At 36.2% G+C, this 20,151-nt stretch overlaps 2 protein-coding genes across 2 annotated transcripts; one reads left to right on the top strand and one right to left on the bottom strand.

Annotated features, from left to right (window-relative positions):
- Window positions 1-99: 99 nt before the first annotated feature.
- rskrb (ribosomal protein S6 kinase related b) lies at window positions 100-9,349 on the bottom strand. Its single transcript, XM_079405188.1, has 12 exons — window positions 9,116-9,349; window positions 7,769-8,047; window positions 7,566-7,649; window positions 6,956-7,024; window positions 6,599-6,668; window positions 4,345-4,452; window positions 3,108-3,148; window positions 2,977-3,004; window positions 2,547-2,636; window positions 2,262-2,350; window positions 2,019-2,129; window positions 100-1,357 (listed from the first exon to the last, which is right to left on the bottom strand). Exons 1-12 carry the CDS (start codon window positions 9,143-9,145, stop codon window positions 1,019-1,021), a joined length of 1,338 nt encoding a protein of 445 aa, XP_079261314.1. The 5' UTR covers window positions 9,146-9,349; the 3' UTR covers window positions 100-1,018.
- Window positions 9,350-11,948: 2,599 nt separating this feature from the next.
- Window positions 11,949-15,309, top strand: mrm3b (mitochondrial rRNA methyltransferase 3b). Its single transcript, XM_079405187.1, has 4 exons — window positions 11,949-12,345; window positions 12,556-12,800; window positions 12,879-13,046; window positions 14,011-15,309. Exons 1-4 carry the CDS (start codon window positions 11,972-11,974, stop codon window positions 14,547-14,549), a joined length of 1,326 nt encoding a protein of 441 aa, XP_079261313.1. The 5' UTR covers window positions 11,949-11,971; the 3' UTR covers window positions 14,550-15,309.
- Window positions 15,310-20,151: the final 4,842 nt, after the last annotated feature.

Below are 20,151 nucleotides of genomic sequence, written 5' to 3'. Positions count from 1 at the left end.
CTGTGATGTTGGTGGGCGGGGCTTCAGAAATAACCACATATAGCATTGATTACAATATTGCACAAAAAGAAAATATATTACTACATTATTTCCTTTTTTCCTTGCTCAGTATTTAATAAAGGATCACTGGTGTCAGGCAATCTGGGCATAAAACAAGAACTGTCATCTCAGGCAGACATGGTTATTCATGCATGCATGGGCATCCAACCAAGCCCTCAGCAGTGGTTAAAATAACAGTATGAACAATAAAGCCAATAGGAAAATTTGTATAACACATAACCACAGTCCCTTTGCCACAGTATCAGTCCACAGTGCATTATGGATAAAAATGCACAGTGCTGAGCATATAATGTCATATAAAAGTATAGGTATCCACTTGAAAATCTGATCCTTTTAGCATTAAAGTATATCCCTGAGGGTTTGTGAAGCTTTTAAAACATTATAAACTAGAAAGAACTGAATTTATGGTATGTTTGTTTAATGAAAATGCAGTGATGGCATATTAATGAGGACAAAATAGTCAAATAACGGCAAAGGATATGATGAACTAGTCTCAACAAAAGGTAAGGAATTCAACTCAAGGAATAGAGTGTCTCAATAAGAAATACACTTAACCAAATTCCTTCACAGAAGAATAACGTCCTATTAAAAGGTACACCTAAAAATGAAATGTCTGTCCTCATTTGCTCACCCTCATGTCATTCCAAGCCTGTATGAGTTTCTTTCTTCTGCAGAACACTAGAGAAGATCATTTTAAGAAAGCTGGCAACCAAACAGTTTCTGTTTTTGCTGATTTAAATGGTATTTTTTTGTACATCCAATGGAAGTCAGCTGTGTGGTAACCAACATTCTTCAAAATATCATGTTTTGTGCTCCACAGAAGTTAAACACACAGGTTTTCAATGATGACAAAATTGTCATTTTTGATTGGACCATCCCTTTAAGGTTTCCATCTTGCCCCACGTGCTTCTGAAGTGTCTGATTTTTTTGAAACTCCTGACAAAATTGTTTTAAAAAGTTATACAAACACTTCTCGTTGGGAAGCATCGTCCTGAGGTACATGGCTTTGCATGAGTGCTTCTACCCTCTCCATGTTGGCCAGAGTCGGGGAAAGGTCTGGAGCGGTGGGTGTGCAAGGTGAGGTTAAGAGAAAGTCACAGTCAAAGTTTGGGAAGGGCTCCAGGGCCAGGCCTCGACGGGCTTTGGCAGCGCGGTCAGGCCGGTTCTTCAGCTCCAGGATCAGCTCCATAGGGGACTTTTGGAGCAGGTGTGAATCAAACGGTGTGCCGTGGAAAAAGGTTTGCCGCTTGAAGCGTTCCAGTGTCCGAAGGCGATGTGCTGGAGTCTTACAAAGAAGCTGAGGAGAGGAAAGATTGGTTCAAATGATTAAATAAAAGGTTATTAGTATTGAGAAGGAATCTCAGTGTTTCAAACTGTGCTCAGAATGGCCAAGATCCCAGCAATCAAAAATCACAGCTTTTAGAATGAACTCTCATCAGAAGTTATACATTTTAAAGGGACAATTCCCCCATAATTGTTACGTTTCATTATTTACTCACTCTCATGTTGTTCCAAAACTGTCTGTGGAACATAAATGAAGATATTTTCAGACATATTGTCCATACAATTGAAGTCAGTGGGCTTTAGTGTTGTTTGGTTCCCTTCAAACTAGTGTTTCACAGAAGAAAGGTTTGGAGGAACACAAGGGTGAATAAATGACCACAGATTTTTTAAGTGAACTATCCCTGGATATCTGAGATAATTTGGCTCCTTTTTATTCAGAGAATTTGATTAGACTTAAAACTGAAAGCTGATTTTCAGTTAGCAGTTCTTAGCAAAGTTTGAATAAATTATGAGAAAATAATTTACTATAACTTAATTTGTTTTTTTAACTCTATACTTTTACTAAATGTAAACAATGATCTCATTTAAGTCTTTAATTTTTAGGGTTTGCAGAGAAACAACTGCGATACTTTTGATTGATACAATTTGGCAAGTAAACCATGTCCAGGTCTCACCTCTGTAAGCAGGAGAGCAAAAGGAGGAGAGAAGTTTTTTGGCATCTCATAAGGAAAGCTGCGTACTCTCCTCAGCATGCTACAGTGATCAGGCTCTGGAGACACAGGAAACTGAGACAAACATGGAGAGGGAGGGGGAGTTCAGAATGACTTGGCAGAAAAGACACATCTATAGTTTTCCAACAATAGGCCAAAAACACAATGTGTTGGTGTAAATATACATGTATGTGCATTTGTCCTTACCTTTCCAGTGGCCAATGCAAAAAGAAGGATGCCGAGAGACCACCAATCAGCCGCGTGGTTGTAGGGACCACCGCTAAGGACTTCAGGAGCTGAAGAGACAGATTTCTTAAGAATCCTGTTTACATTCCACATATAGCTAGACATATAAACATCCTTCATTAACTCAGCCATAAATATCATTAATGGCTCATTTTGTATTTTAAAGAGACTATTTATGTATATTATTCCACATAAGTCAAAGTAATCATTTATTTGTTTTAATATCTTGTTTTATTATAGATTTACCCATGTATTGGATTGTCCCACAAATAGTGAAAGCCCTTCCTCCACGCTCAAGACGCCGGGACAAACCGAAGTCAGCCAGTCGTAGATGGCCTTTAATAAAATATAAAAACCCCTCACATTTACATCATAAAACTAGAAGATTTACATATTAACCATTCATATTTTTATATGATAAACATTCAATTTATTATTAGATGGTTGTTTGATGTCATTTTTTCATTTTCATATTTAAACAAACAAATATTTAAATAATTGAAATATCATAATATGAAATTAGGGGGTTGGATTATTTGTTTAATTGTTATTATGATATCATGTTTGTGTAAATACTCTAGTTATGGAAGCCTGAGGCTTGGATGTTCTGGAACATTCCATGTTTACAAGAAAAAAAGCAGACACCTACTGCCCTCTACTGGCAGGACTGCCTTACCCTGATCTGTTAGAAGGACATTCTCCATCTGTTAAAAATAGAATAGAGAATGTTTTAAGGCATTTTAGAGTTCATATTCATTACCTAAGGTCATTAAATTAAAACATCATTACATTCAAAACACAGAATACCTTCACATCACGATGGATGATTGCGCAATCATGAAGGAATCCTATAAAACATGATATTTAAAGTATTATTTTGATACATGACTTGAACAAAAATCGCTTAGCATAAAATGTCCATGGAGGTTTTTTTTTAATTAAAGTGATTTTAGGATGAAATAATTATATTATATTATATATAAAATAAATATTATATTATATTATATTATATAAAATTTATATAGTATACACCACTGTTCAAATGTTTGGGGTCAGTAAGATTTTTTGAAAAGATATTAATACTTTAATTCAGCAAGGATGCATTAAATTAATCAAAAGTGTCAGTAAAGACATTTGGAATATTACAAAAGATTTCAGTTTAAAAGGATCCTTAAAAAACAGTTTCAGCGGTTATCACGGTTTCAACAAAAATATTAAAGGGATAGTTCACCCCAAAATGAAAATGATGTCATTAATTACTCACCCTCATGTCGTTCCAAACCCGTAAGACCTTTGTTCATCTTCGGAACACAAATTTTGATGAAATCGGAGAGCTATCTGACCATCCATAGACAGCAACACAACTGAAATGTTCCCAGGTCCAGAAACGTAGTAAATACATCGGTAAATTGATTACATCAAATACGTTTTTGGGTACTCTCCAAAATGGCAGAAGAAATAACTCGGGGGAGAAGAATGGTTGAGTAAATTGCTAATTTTTGTTTTCTTTGCCCCAAAAAAAAAGTATTCTCGTAGCGTCGCAAAACTGAATTGAGCCACTGATGTCACATGGACTGTTTTACCGATGTATTTCCTGCCTTTCTGGACCTGGGAACATTTCAGTTGTGTTGCTGTCTATGGAGTGTCAGAAAGCTCTCTGATTCCATCAAAAATATCTTAATTTGTGTTCCGAAGATGAACGAAGGTCTTACGGGTTTGGAACGACATGAGCGTGAGTAATGACATAATTTTCATTTTGGGGTGAACTAACCCTTTAAGCAACAGTGATAATAATATTTGTGTCTTGATCACCAAATCAACATAATAAAACATATTAAGACTGGTTGCTAAAAATTCAGCTTGGTATCACAGGAATAAATTGCATTTTTAAACATATTATTTTAAATAGTAACAATATTTCACAGCATTACAGTTTTTATTGCGTTTTTGATCAAATAAGTGGAGCCTAGATGAACATAAAAGACTTGTTTCAAAAGCATTAAAAAAATCTTGCAGGTATTTCTTGTCATATAGATTTGCTTACCTATAGCAGAACCTAATTCAGCAGCAAACACTTTTACCACATCCTCTCCAAACTGACCAATCATCACCCAGTATGTGTACAAGTCCCCTGTGCTGCAGTAATCACACACTAGAGTGGGAATAAACAGAAACAAACCATATAAACAGTGCCTGAATGTGCAAATCCCGAATATAGACAAACACAAAAATCCAACTCAAACAAAGGTTAAGAGCAGAGAAAACATCTGTCACTTGACCAGATTCATAATGCATCAGTCAAGACCATCTGTTTCTAACAGTTATGGCCTCATCCAGACCACTGACTGGTAAAACATCATGATCAGATGAAGTACAGAACACTCTGTGTTATAAAATAAGATCTTAAGCTTGATCCCAATAGTGATCTAGAGACTGAATTTAGCGTAAAAATAGGAGTAAAACAGTGCAGGCTGTGAATGAAGGAATCGGGTGGTAATCAAAGGAAGTGACACAATCAACGTAACTTTAGGAGAAAGCATTCAAGGGGTGAACATCAGTGGAAGAAGTAAACTGACTTTCAGAAATGCAGTCAGGATCACTGGGAAATCAAACACTGGGGGGGAAAAAGGACTTGAGGTTTAGATTGTGGAGTCCTAATAAGAGGGCCCAGATTGAATATGTGGACTTTTTAGCATTTTCTACACTGACTTTGGGGGAACGATCTATTAAATGGATTATTTTATTGGTAACTGATAACATAATTATATTTGGCAAATTATTTCTGCGTAAATCTGAGCACACAGACCCCATATGTGCTTACTAATGAGAATTAATTGCAGTTTTTGTAACAAATATCTATCTATCTATGTGAGGCTGCATGTCTTTAAACATTCAAGCTTTAAATACTCAAGCTTTCTGGTCAGGCTTTCTCAAGTTATTTTTGAACTACACAAGCCTAGATGAACCCATCTAGTTCAAAAGACATTGGGTCACTTTACATGCTATTGATATATAACAACTTACTAGGACTAATTTGATTTTCAACTGTAGATGGTTGTTAAGCAAAAAATAGGCCGTCATGAAATCAGCACCATGGATAGCAGCCATATTCTATACAACTGTGCTTCACAACTGGTCCTGCAGGGACATTTTGTACGTTTCTCTTATCTGACACACTCAGTTCAGTTCATAAAGTTCTCTGCTAAAAATCTGATGATCTCAATGTGCAGAGCAGTGGGTTTCCTGCTGTTGAGAACCACTGATTTGCTTTCATTCTTTGGAATTTGGGAACTCTCTCTGATACACTGTGTGCCACACAGAATAAAAAAATGTAATTAAAGGTGGAGTGTTTTACACTTTCTCTTTTCCCAGCATTTGTTGAGCATTGCGACACAGCAGCATTTGCTTGACCAATGGCTATGAATATGAAGTGGGATTATCTGTTTGGCCAAACGATGGCAGGTGAGAGGAGTGTTTGGTAAAAATAGTTAGAAGAACGATTCCATCAAAAATATCTTAATTTGTGTTCCCAAGATGAACGAAGGTCTTACGGGTTTGGAACAACATGAGGGTGAGTAATTAATGACAGAAATGTAATTTTGGGGTGAACTATCCCTTTAAAGAAATGAATGCTTTAATTCAGCAAAGACACATTAAATTGATCAAAAGTAATATTAAAGACTTACAAAAGATTTCTATTTCAAATAAATAAATAAAAAATGTTTCTTGAGCACCAAATCAGCATATTCAAATGATTAATGAAAGATCATGTGACACTGTAGACTGGAATAATGGCTGCTGAAAATTCAGAAAAATATTTTAATTATTTTAAATTGCAATAATATGTTGTTGCCGATAGCATCGTGCTTAATACGCCGACATATACAGCTCAACTGTGCTCACAGCGACCCGAGTTCAATTCCCCTCTCGAGGTCCTATGCCGATCCCGCCCCCCTCTCTCTACCCAATACTTTCTTGTCATCTCTCCAATGTCCTGTCTGAATGATAAAAGAATAAAAAGCTCAAAAATAAACAAAATTGCAATAATATTTCCCAACATGGCTGTTTTACTGTATTTTTGATCAAATAAACGCAGCCTTGGTGAGCAAAAGAGACATGAATAAACTTCAATGTATCATTTTGGATTATATGTCCTCCTCACAGCTTCTCACAGAATAAAAAAAGTGTTCAGGTAGGAGCTCCAGGGAGGTTTTGTGTAAGGGCCACATGGCAGACTGATTTAGTGGTGGGAGAGGCAGGAGGAGAGTTGGGGCAGGGGTGCGTTCTGAATCACTCACTAATGTAGATGTGCCGCTGGGTCTGCCAGCAGTCCTGCAGGTCGTGGACAAAAGGGTGGTGGACCTGACGCTGCAAAGCAACAGTTGACAACAAGAGCACAGGTACAGTGGGTCATAAACCTCTGAGGTTTTGAACTCGACCTCTTCATGTACCAGGGTGATAAAGACACCTGCTTATATTCATCCTAGCTCTCTTCCAGTGAATTTGCATTTACTTCCTTCCTGTTGCTACTAAAACACAAACCATCTCAATTTCCATAGTATTTACGACATAAGCTAGGAGTCAGTGGCTGTAAAAGATGACATTGACCATTAGACCTGATAAAAATGAGGACATCATATAACATTGAGGCTCACCTGGACTATTACTTCCTCCTTGGACTGCTCCAAAACTCCCAAGCGCAAAATCTCAGATTTTGGAATAACCTACATTAGACAAAAAAAAAAACACACAAAAGGCAAATAAGCATTACTGTGTCACAATGACAGGCAGTTTATTCTTCCTCACAAAGAGGACCAGTTCAAAGTTTAGGGTCGGTGAGATTTAGTTTTTTGTAAGAAATGCATAAATGTGTTGAAAAGTGACATTAAGGACATCATGGTTTCCACAAAAACATTATGTTTCTTGAGCATCAAATCAGATCATGTGACACTGAAGACTGAAGTAATGATGCTGAAAATTCAGCTTTGCATAACAAGATTAAATTACATTTTAAAATAATAGAAAAATAGAAAACAGTTATTTTAAAATGTAATATTATGACACATTATTACTGCTTTACTGTATTTTTGATCAAATAAATGCAGCCTCGGTGAGCATAAGAGAACTTTTACAGACCCCAAACCTTTGAAAGATGGTAAACAATAAGTATACATATATATATATACATATAGAAATATATTTTTAAATGTGTAAAATTATGAAATTACAAAGAATTGTGAATGAGTGGGTGTATCCAAGTGTTACCTTAACTGCATAGATCTTACGCTTCGACTTATCCTTAACCTTTAAAATGGGACCAAAAGATCCTTTTGCTATGTAACCCAGAACCTAGAGGTTGGACAATATGATAAATAATGAGAAAAACAATATATAAAATATTAAATAAATAAGAAAATGTTGACTAATGAGTAAGCTTTTTTTCATCTTTTGTCTTAAGTGTCTCTCACCTGAAAATGTTCATGTCCTGGGACATTGCGATGGGGGAATTCAGGCAGAAACATGTTGATAAAACTTGGCAGACTCCATTCCATACGGAGTTTCTCAGGGCCCGGTAATGAGGAGACCAGGTGCTCAGGAATGGACGGCTCCTTGTCACAAATCATTCTATGTGATCCGATTCGTAATGGGTTGATTCGGCAGAGACCAGCTGGGAGAGAAATACCCACAGCAGAGAGAAATCCCTGCCATCTGGATATTTGTGACTGCTCCTTCGACCCTGTGTACGGCTGTGAATGAACGTCATTAAATAATAATTACATAGTTACTCATATTCCAGCAATGACCTATTTTTGTTAACATGCTTATGGGTGTCTCTGTAACTGTGGATACTATTCTTTCATTTTAAATAATAATAAGAAACTGAATAAATATAAAAGAGGAAAATAATGGGTTGTAAACAACACGCATTAAGGATAATTTTAAAAAGATAAAATTTGGTCATTTAAAATGAACTGTTATTCTGTCGTGTCCCTACACCAGAGAGAATTATGGAAGAATAAATATGCACAAATATTACATTTTCAATTAATGTGAGTGAGTGTGTGAGAGACAGTGAGTGAATAAAATATCCTTCTATAAAATATCACAGAAAATTGATTTCAAACTCATGCTCATGGAATTTTGGGCCCAAAAATGTAAAAAGACGCCATAATGCAGTCCATAGTAACTGGAAGTATTTTTAGTCCCTATAGGAGTTCAATAGTGGCATTACCGCAACATAATGGGCTGTGGTGAAATTAACAGCGTGCAGTGGTAATGAGGAATTTATGAAAAACAGACATGTCCAGTCAGTTTGAGATACACTGAATATCCCATAAATTCCAATGCACATTTAAAATGTGTTTAAATAAGAAATATCAAGTCAAAACCGCCCATAGTCAAGGAATCACCATCATATTTATATTAAATAAACTAGATTACACTGGCTTTTGTTTTTAGTCAAATACACACAAGTGTAAAATGACATAACTATGAAAACATAACTATGTATTTATTAACTATAAATATGTATTTAAATTAAATGTAACAACCTACTTATAAAAAACACTCTCATTAGCCTCCCTCTAGTTGCATAGAAAATAAAAATAATACACAATTTGATATAACATACTTATGTTTTTTTCCAATTAAATATGACTTAAATGCCCTATTAAGATTTAGCTTCTAAAAATAAACATGCATTGCTTACCTCTAAACAAGTACAGATCAAACATGAAAGTAACACATTCCACAGTCAGAGCCATCCAGAGCACAGGCTGTACACGATGTTTCCAACTTTTACCAAAATTACTAACCTTGCTGTTTTTGCTAGCATCGGCACCCATGTCGTCTGTGTGAAATATTAGTTGAATCTTATTTACTGTTCATCCATGCTATCGCTTGTAGGGTCAGTGGCAGTGATTGACAGAGCACTACCACTAACGTGCATTACTGTTATAATCGCTCGAATATGGACAGGACAAGAGCTTTTACATTATGTCTCACATTGAATTCATCTTCTACCGACGCGTTATCAGTCTGACAGATATGGCGACAAAAACAAGATAATCTCCGACAGCATCGACGGATACTGCGCAGCCTCCCACGTTTCTGTCACCCAATCGGATTTCTTGGCGAGTTGTTAGACCACGCCCACTCCAGCGCCCACTGGGGAACCTTACTAGTTCCTCCTTTATTTTTAAGATTTTACATACAGTTTTGGGGACTCACAGCACTGATTTTTTATTTTATTTTTTTGACGTTTATTTGACTGAGTTTAGTTATCTCCTAATCAGCTTACAAACAAAATGTGCAGAAATTGAAAAGTACAGTAAAACAGTAAAAACTCAAAATAAAATAAATAAATAAATACAGTAGATCTTTTGTTGCTTACAATGATGTAAATTGGAACAAAACAAACAAAATGAAAAATAGAATTTATTTGTGCTATCACTGAGGCATTACTATAGTTTTATTAATATTCTTTTTTATGTTTTATTTTAATCTTAGTTGATTTTTATCATTTATATTGTTTTTTAAGACTACATATTTTATAGTTATTGAAGTTAAAACTATGAAACATCTAAAACTTAATATTTTTATAATGTATATTTTATTTTATATAGCATTTATTTATTTATTTATTAGTTTATTTAATAGGGACCATGCATATTCATGAACATTGTTGTATAAAAATACACCATGAAAATATCCCAAAATTAGTAACAATAGCTACTTTTCATCTGCAGTCCCTAGGCAGGTAACATAAAAACAGCCAGCAATAATACAACACTCATTCATATAAATGAAAAAATACACATAATGATAACCTATACATTAACAACAAACTTTAGTGGCTTTAGTTTTACTTAACTAATGCTATTAACGCTAGTTCTGGATTATTTCTCATTTTTGTCAGATTATACTGACAAAAACATACACACACAGAGTGTATCACACGTCATGTGCCAGCTGATCTTTTCAGCATCAGTAGGTTACATAAAACAAGGGATTGGATTATCTCATGAACAGTGTTGTTGCAGAATGCACAGCTGGTATGACTGAATTTATGACAAATGAATAAATGAACCTTCAAACAAATGAACCTTCTTTACTTCCCGATAGCAATCATTAAGTTATGTGGTCTAAATGTATGTATATATTCTGTGGAAGGCGTAGGACCAAGAAATGTTCGTCCAATCAAAATGTTCGGTCCGAACATTATGAAAGGGTTTGCTACCTGCCTGTCAACATATGTATTTGCATACCACTGTGCACCCGGGTCGAGCAAACAGTATACGTCGTCAGCGGTTAACATACGCTATGCATCTGGTCGTCTGATCTGTGAGTGTATATGCATTCAGGAGATGTGGCTTTGGACGGAGATTTGCAGGGAGGGTGGGAAGTACGCTCTCAGTGCTTTCAGGCTAAAGTTAGCATTTTCCCAGATCTCCTACTGGACCTTTAATTTCAATATTTCATTAAGAAACTTTTTTCATCCCATAGGATATAAGGAGTCATGATCTTATTTACACAAAAGAGGTCTTTGTATGCTTAATACATCCTGCAAGTTTAAAACGTCCTCGTCATCAATAAAAAAAGCATTTATGTAATAACCGTCAAAAACGGCTCGTTTTGGATCCGAGGTACAAGGTGACATCAGCTGGGCACAGTCGTGCATAAACACTGCCTCCAGAGCAGCACACTGATGAATAGTCTTCTTCTTACCATAGGCCCCACCTACTGACACTTGATCACGCTGAATGCGAATGTCACGTCACATCAAATGCAAATAGAAATGATAATCATTGCCACTGTCTTGTCTACACTGGATACATACAGATACGTTTTCGCTTTCTGACACAGTCCGCGCGCTTGAGTCTGTCAATAATGCAAATGGAGTGAAAGAACGTTGGCTTTTACGCGTTTGGGTTAAACAGCTCATCTGCATCCTTGTACAGATATCAGAAGGTTCCCAGCGTAATGAAAAAGTGGATAGTTTATTTTTCATGGCATCCCGGATTGTGTCAGAGGAATGTCCAGAAAATTTTTCTTTTGTAAATTAGGCACAATGTCATGAAAGATGAAACGGTACTAGATCTGACTGCAGCTGCATCACAAAGTAAATGATTTCATAATGCTTTGTCTGGATGGAAATGACTGTTTTATTTTGATTATGTTGTCAAAACACTCACAATAGCGAGGGGGCGTTGATACCGTTTCCTATGCGATGACATTAGCCAATCATAACAGTGGCTGATTACTAAAGGACACGCCCCTTAAAACAGGAGAGCGGGTCAGAATGAGAGTTGATCAATTTTCCACATATTTATTTATTTGTGCCAAAAACTTTATTAACATTATAAGTAAACCTCAAGGAACATATTTTAAAAAAATCCTTCTCTACTTCACTCTAATGTTGTATATTTAAACCACTTATATATCACTGAGAAACACAATTAGGCCAATGAAAATCAAACAAAACCATTGCAATTTTTATGTAGGTAGTGAGCAATGCATTTCTATCAAACAAGATAGAAAAGTTATTTCTGAATATTTTATTATTTAAGGAAATTTCGCCTCCTAGGTAATACAAAAGCGTGACTTATGAGTCTTGCCTTCGCCATAGTAGCATTTGTTATCTCGCGCATCCCGGAAATTCACTTTAAAAGATGGCGGCGCGCGTTGTAAGCACGAGGTTTTTGAGCACGATATTTCAACCAGTATTGACATTGCGATGTCACGGTGTGAATATCAAAAGATATGTGCGTAGACGCAGATGTGTGTCTGGTTTAATTTCAGTGAACCAGTCGATAGAAAATTCGAAACGAGTCGTCAGTAAAAACGAACATTTAGACAACCCTACAAAAGACGGCATTAAACGACCCGACAGCATCTCGGATTCAGTACAGTTCTCACAATTACCTCGGGAAAAGGTGATAGACGCAGACCACTGTGAAAATCATCAGCCCACCAAATTGTCCCTTTTTGGAGAAGTTGATGGTTTGTTGTATGAGAAAGCACAGCCTGGGGACAAGAGTTTGACGTGAGAACAACTGTTCTGTTTCTTCTTCTTCTTTCTTTTCTATTCTTTTTCAATGCAAGAATTGAGTATGAAGACAAAAGCGTTGACCCCCCCCCCCCTTAATGTAATCACTTAATGTGAAAAATGAATAGTGTATTTTGCATCTTGTGAATCTTGTTTTGAAATATTTGCTACAAATGATGTTGCATTTCATCTCCATTGTATATGCAGGAGGTTGGTCAGCATCGCTCGATCTAAGAAGCTTCGGGAGCAGCAAGGTAAAGTTGTTCTGGAGGGAAAGCATCTTATACGCAGCGCTCTGGATGCAGGGGCTGTAGCGCAAACTGTGTATTTCAGTTCAGTGGATGCACTGCGGGAGCTTCCCCTGGAAAAACTCAGGCGTACCAGTATTGTGAAAGTCAGAATGGAAGATCCTAAAATCTGGTCTGATCTTGACATCTCAAAAAACATAATAGGTAAGAGACCTGCATTAATAATACCAAACAAATTGTCCTGCTACAGCAGCACCTTAATTTGATATTCTCTAATTGCAGCCATATTCAAACGGCCCGAAGCATCCCATTTAACATTCTCAGATGAAAAGTGTGGCAAGCCTTTGCCTCTGACACTGATTTGTGACAATGTGAGAGACCCTGGAAACCTGGCCGCAGTGTTACGCTCTGCTGCTGCTGCAGGGTGTCACAGTGTGCTGCTCACTAAAGGTACCAGCAAACTAAGACGTTCTCACTTTAAGAAACTTTTATCTTAAAAAAAAAAAATCAACTACGGCCCATTCAGTCCAAGACAGATAACTATAAATGAGACTGCCCGATGATAAGTGAAGTGACATACGGCCAAGTATGGTGACCCATACTCGGAATTCGTGCTCTGCATTTAACCCATCCAACGTGCAAACACACAGCAGTGAACACACACACACACAGCAGTGAACACACACACAGAGCAGTGAACACACACACACACACAGTAGTGAACACACACCCGGAGCAGTGGGCAGCCATTTATGCTGCGGCGTCCGGGGAGCAGTTGGGGGTTCAGTGCCTTGCTCAAGGGCACCTCAGTCGTGGTATTGAGGGTGGAGAGAGCGCTGGAGATTCACTCCCCCCACCTACAATCCCTGCCGGCCCGAGACTCGAACCCGCAACTTTTGGATTACGAGTCCGAATCTCTAACCATTAGGCCACGACTTCCCACTTCAAATGCGACATTGGGAGGATGCAGCCTCCGAAATGAGATGCTGCTCTAATAGCTAATATTACTCGTATAACCCATTGCACATTGGATGAGGATTTGATTTGAACTACGAACGCAAATAAAAAGTCTTAAACTATGACAGGCGGTTATGTAGAGGAAGGGGATTGAGTGATTAATAATCAATATCTAACCTGATGAGATATTATCTGTTATATTTTAACAACACTGTAAACTTTCTTAAAGATTTTCATAAAAAGCATTCTTTTTAAATATCAGAAGTTATTAAAATAATTTTACGTTTCAAATGATCTGATGTTTTTTATTTAGATATATAGCTACTACCATGTATTATGCAGTGATTACATATTTATTTGACGGTTTTACAGTTGGAACTTGATAGTGATTTTTATTATTGATTATCTATTGATTTTTAGTTTTGTTTATAATTAAATTCCGGAAATCTCCCCTCAGGATGCGTAGATGTTTGGGAGCCCAAAGTCCTTAGGGCAGCCATGGGGGCTCACTTCCGTCTCCCTGTAATCCCAAACCTAACATGGAGTGATATTCCAAGTCACCTGCCCAAAACAGCAACCATTCATGTAGCCGACAACTGCAGCACCACCATGACTGAAGATAACAATACCGTAATCCCTCAACAACAGAAAAAGCCTTCTGATCACGGTTGGGTCAGAGGACATAAGTACCCAAGGAAGGTGGAATATGAGGATGATGATTTCTGTGGTTTTGAGGATTATGATAGTGGCAAATCCCTCGAGAAGCAGTATTATTACATTGAATGGGTTGCTAAGCACACAGGTCTTGTAATTGGTGGAGAATCACACGGTCTGAGTCGGGAGGCTTTGCGATTGGCTGAGAGGACTGGAGGACGGAGGTTACTGATCCCCATGGTACATGGTGTAGACAGCCTGAACTCTGCCATGGCCGCAAGTATTTTGCTTTTTGAAGGAAGGAAGCAGCTGCTGTCACTGGCTGAGAAGATACGAAGTTGACAGAGACCACAGCTTCGTGAAAAAAGATAAAGCCATGCAATCATTTACATAATTGTTATGTAATATAAACACATCCAGTATGTTTTTCAGTGTGTGATATTTAAATATTTGGATGTAAATAAGGCCTTTTGATCTGACTGGAATTCATTCATTCAAAATAGAAAAATACTATTGATTTATGAGTTTAAATTTTTTTTTGCCATGTCCTCAGTATTGAAATAAACAGTTTCAAAATTATGGCCGCAATATGTTTTGGGATTATGACTTGAGTGAGAGGGGAAAAAAAATGAAATGCACTTGGATTGCTGGCCAAGTGTATGATATATGCAAGGACACTATAAAGAGACATTATGTGAAGCACGATTTAGTTTGCAATTACATCAGATGTTCTATGGAAGCATATATGTAGCAATATTCAGTTTGAACTGCAAAATACAAAATGGCAATGTATTTCTGTATTTAAATGTACATTTTCCATTACATATGTGTAACGTTTGGTCTGTAATAAAAATTAAATTAAATAATGTACATTTTCCGTTTCCTACACTAGATTTAATGTAAATTAAATGTTTTAATGCTTCATAAATTACAAAATTAAAAGTAAAATCTATTCCCTAATCTGATGGGATATTTTTTTCATGTCCAAGCACAGACTGTAGCAAAATTTTCATTTAAATGTTATTTTTCTTAAATGCATTTACTCTAATGGATAGAACATTTGGGGTTGCATTTTTATTAAAATAAAAATGTAGCAAAATGCACTCTGAGCCAATGGTATTTACGTGCCCACACCATACTTAAACATCATTAAAATGCATTACCAGAAATAGATGAAGAATCCCTTCATCTAGTAAAATTGTTGTGTGATCCACTTCCATTGAGAGTCCTAACACCAGTGTTGCCAAGTCTGCGGTTTTCCTGTGGAATTGGGCTACTTTAATACTGTTGCCACGGGTTGTTTTTCATGTCCGCGGGTTGAAGCGACCCCAATAACGTGATATTTAGCCCCTGCTATGCGAATTTCACCAGGGGAACCACACAAAAAATGGAGGCATGTACAGCCTTTGAAAACTTTAAAAAGGTACGTTCAGAGGCTAAGGAAGCCCATGGGTCCTTGTTCATTTTGTTACCTGTTAATGAAAAACATGAAAAATGGTTTAAAACAAAGATAATACCCAATAATGAGTTCAATGAACGTGTGAATGGATGGTTATCTGCAGCAAAAGATCAGAAAATCTCATGTGTCTCATGCTGCCTCCAAATGTAGTAAACAAAGTTCACGCAGCAGTAGGAGTGTATCCATTGCACAGAAAGCTGCACTTATTGCATGTGCTGCTGCATTAAAAACCAAACATGTCATTGCAACTCAAAAAAGAGGAAAAAGGAACAATAGGCCATTATCACAGCAGAATTGATTACCAGAAGTGCTTTTTAAAGCAATGTATCTGTACTTCTGTTTTACCTTTACTCTTTCATCCCTCTGCGGTGGCTCCCTGTGTGCAATATGCAGGAGAGGTCCCCCCCCCCCCCGACTTTTAATACAACCTAAACTCATCCCCTGCACTTTTTCTCGGTCAAGTGTGTTAAAGTAGAGGTTTTCAAGGGCCAATGTGAATAAATTTAGATAAAATTTTTGACAGGCATCCCGCTATCGCTGTAGCTAAGATGAATAACAAGCATAAAACTTAACTGATGAAACATGAAGACGATATGGTTTGTGTGTTTTTCAAGTCTTCTCCAGGTAATAAATATGAATGATACTGTGGCAATTAAAAGCATTTATTACGGTACAGAAGCTATAAAATATGTGACCCTGGACCACAAAACCAGTCTTAAGTGTCAATTTTTCGAAAAGCTGAATAAATAAGCTTTCCATTGATGTATGGTTTGTTAGGATAGGACAATATTTGGCTGAGATACAACTATTTGAAAATTTGAAAAAAAAAAAAAAAAAATCTAAATAATGAGAAAATCGCCTTTAAAGTTGTCCAAATAAAGTTCTTGGCAATGCATATTACTAATCAAAAATGAATTTTTTATATATTTACGGTACAAAATATCTTTATGGAACATGATCTTTACTTAATATCCTAATGATTTTTGGCATAAAAGAAAAATCAATCATTTTGACCCATACAGTGTATTGTTGGCTATTGCTACAAATATACCACAGCGACTTAAGACTGGTTTTGTGCTCCAGGGTCACATATATTTTCTGCCTTATTCTGTGATAAAAATGGGAAAAAATTGTTTGTAGTATATATACTGATTGTACAATCATAACCATAAAATTGTCATTAGTAAAATATTTTATCAAAAATATTATAAAAGACAAATTATTGGTTATTGTCCAGCAGTGTATTTTATTTCTTAGCCAATTAAAAGTAAGATATTTTTTTTGTCAATTATACATACATAAATATTATAATAAGAATTATTATTATTACTACATTTGACATTTCTGTCCTCCTCACTTCTGAAATGATTGCAACTCCTCTGCCCTGTAACATAACTGAATATAAAACTTTAGCTATATGCCGTGTTCTCTTTATTTGGGCATCAAATTGTGGACCATCATAATTTTATTCAGTAGTAAAGGGGCCAAAATGGCTCTTTTGACATTAAAGGTTGCAGACCCCTGGTTTAAGATTTTTTAAGAGTTAAAACTAATAATGTTGGGTTCTTGGGCTAACATTATTCATTATCAGTGTACATTCTATAACTGTCTTAGATGGCTGGGGGGCTAGCTAACAGCAACCTTGTCACATTTATCAAAATAAAACGGAAAAAAAATATAGACCCAATTTTACAGGTATTTAAATAGTCACAATCCCATCACCTCAACAGCACTACATTTCCCATAACCCTCTCTGGCCATCACCTGCACACCCTTATTAATACACACCTGTCAACCATCACCTTCATCATCAGCTCTATATTGACCTGCACTTCATTCACATAGTTTGTCTGCTCTTGTTGTTATAAAAGGACTAATTCTTCTACTTGCTCTCCTGGACGCCCAGTATTAGTCTACACTACTCACCTTGGATTACTTACCTGTTATCCTCCAGTCTTCGACAGTTTTGTGCTACTTCAGCTAAGTGCTTCCTTTGCTGAACACTTTTACTCACCTGTTTGTGCCATCCGCTCCTCTAACATCTCTGATAATAAAAAAAACTTCATTGTGCATGTTGCCTCATCTTCTGTTTATGTGACAGAAGGACCAAACCTACAAGTTGCGTTTATAATTTTGGTCAGTGTAGTTACAATTACATTACATTTTTTAAAAATATTGTATATTGTGCATCATATCCATAATATATTTTGATAACATTGCTTTTACTTTACTATATTTACATATGTGCCTTGAAGTAATCAGATTACATTACTTTCATATTGTGGTACTTGAATTGTTACTGAATACTTTTTTCATCAAGTAATTTGTAACTGTAACAGAATACATTTTTAAAGTAAACCTCCCAAGCCTGTTTACGGCATTATTACCAGCAAATATGTCGCATCGCTATTTTTTTTTTTAATATTGTTTAAAAATATTGATGTTTTCTTTCTTTGGTTTTGAATATTATGCGACAACATGTCAAAATAATGCATTTTATTGAATAATGTACATGAATTATTTAAATTATTGTATTATATTGTGTGTTAAATGAAAATAAAATGTTCTTTCTACACCTTTAAAATTTCAGTCAATAGACTTTAAATGTAATGACTTGTGACTGCTGCGTATGATGATATAACATTTTAATGAATAAAGGCAAAAAAATATTTTAATAAAATAAAAAGGTATTCTTTCTATGCATGGCTTCCAGATTTAAACAAATAAATACTTTTTTGTTTGTGATTACTATCAGTGTTATGTATGCCTTGCTCAAGGGTCTCACCTCAGTCGTGGTATTGAGAGCGCTGCTTATTTACTCCCCCCCCCACCAACAATTCCTGCCAGACCTGAGCCTCAAACCCACAACCTTCAGGCTACAAGTCCGACTCTCTATCCATTAGTCCACGACTGCCCCACTACCATCACATATTCAAGTTTACTGTCTCCCATCTGTTGTGAAACTTTTGAAAACTAACTATGTATATTGAGCACACAGATTGTAATGTTTTCTTAGTAGGGGAAAGTAAAGTCAACCAGATGTTACATTCAGTTGTCCTCTAGACAAAAAATTATAGATCCCTCTAAAAGCATCTGACATATAGGTCCTTCTCAAAAAAATTAGCATATTGTGATAAAGTTCATTATTTTCTGTAATGTACTGATAAACATTAGACTTTCATATATTTTAGATTCATTACAACACAACTGAAGTAGTTCAAGCCTTTTATTGTTTTAATATTGATGATTTTGGCATACAGCTCATGAAAACCCAAAATTCCTATCCAAAATAGTTTATTATTAATAGTAGTCTTAATAATGGTCATGCTCCATCTTGTTTTAAACATGCAGTGATACACCCTTTACTTAAAAAGCCTACCCTTGATCCACAGGTTCTAGCCAATTACCGGCCTATATCAAAACTTCCTTTCCTTTCAAAGGTATTGGAGAAAGTTGTTTTCCATCAGCTTTCCTCCTTCTTAAAGAATAGTGATATATTAGATAAGTTTCAGTCTGGGTTCAGAGCTCAGTATAGTACAGAATCTGCTCTTTTAAAAGTGTTAAACGATTTACTATTAGCTGTCGACTCTGGGAAATGTGGGGTTTTGGTCCTTCTGGATCTAAGCTCGGCTTTTGACACTATCGACCATTCTATTTTATTGAGACGACTGGAGGAGTATGTTGGAATTAGGGGAACAGCCTTAAGCTGGTTCACATCCTATCTTAGGGGGAGATCTTTTTCTGTAGCTATTGAAAATTTTACCTCTGTTTATGCTGCATGTACATGTGGGGTACCACAGGGTTCCGTTTTAGGTCCTGTTTTGTTCTCCCTTTATCTTCTTCCTTTAGCTATATGATTTTTCGTTAAGTATCAGATCTCATCTTTATGCAGATGATATACAGCTTTATCTTCCAATGAAACCAGATGACAATATATCTCTCCAGTCTCTGATTGATTGTGTGAGTGAAGTTAAAACTTGGATGGCGGAAATGTTTACAGCTAAATGATTCTAAGACAGAAGTGTTGGTCTTTGGATGCCCTGAGCTTCCATCCTTTCTAAAACTTGGAGTCCTATAACTAAAACTGAATTTGGGTGTTATTTTTGACCCTGCACTCAAATTTGATAAACAGATCAATTCAGTTGTGAAATCAGCATTTTTTCATCTTAGGATGATTGTTAAAATTAAATCTTTTCTTTCTTTTAAGGATCTGGAGACTGTTATTCATGCATTTATTTCACCAAGATTGGATTATTGTAATTCATTGTATTTAGGAATTACTCAGTCTTGTTTATCTCGTCTTCAGATGGTCCAAAATGCTGCGGCCAGACTTTTAACAGGGACCAAAAAGAGAGAAAGTACTCCAGTTTTGATTAGTTTGCATTGGCTTCCTATCGAGTTTTCAATTCAGTTTAAGGTACTGCTGTTTGTGTATAAATCTATGACAGGTTTGTCACCATCTTACCTATCTGATCTCCTCTTGTA

This window comes from Barbus barbus, assembly GCF_936440315.1.
Source record: "Barbus barbus genome assembly, chromosome: 43".
NCBI lineage: Eukaryota > Metazoa > Chordata > Actinopteri > Cypriniformes > Cyprinidae > Barbus > Barbus barbus.
The sequence above is the reverse complement of the archived record's forward strand: the minus strand, read 5'-3'. Positions and strand labels throughout refer to the sequence as shown.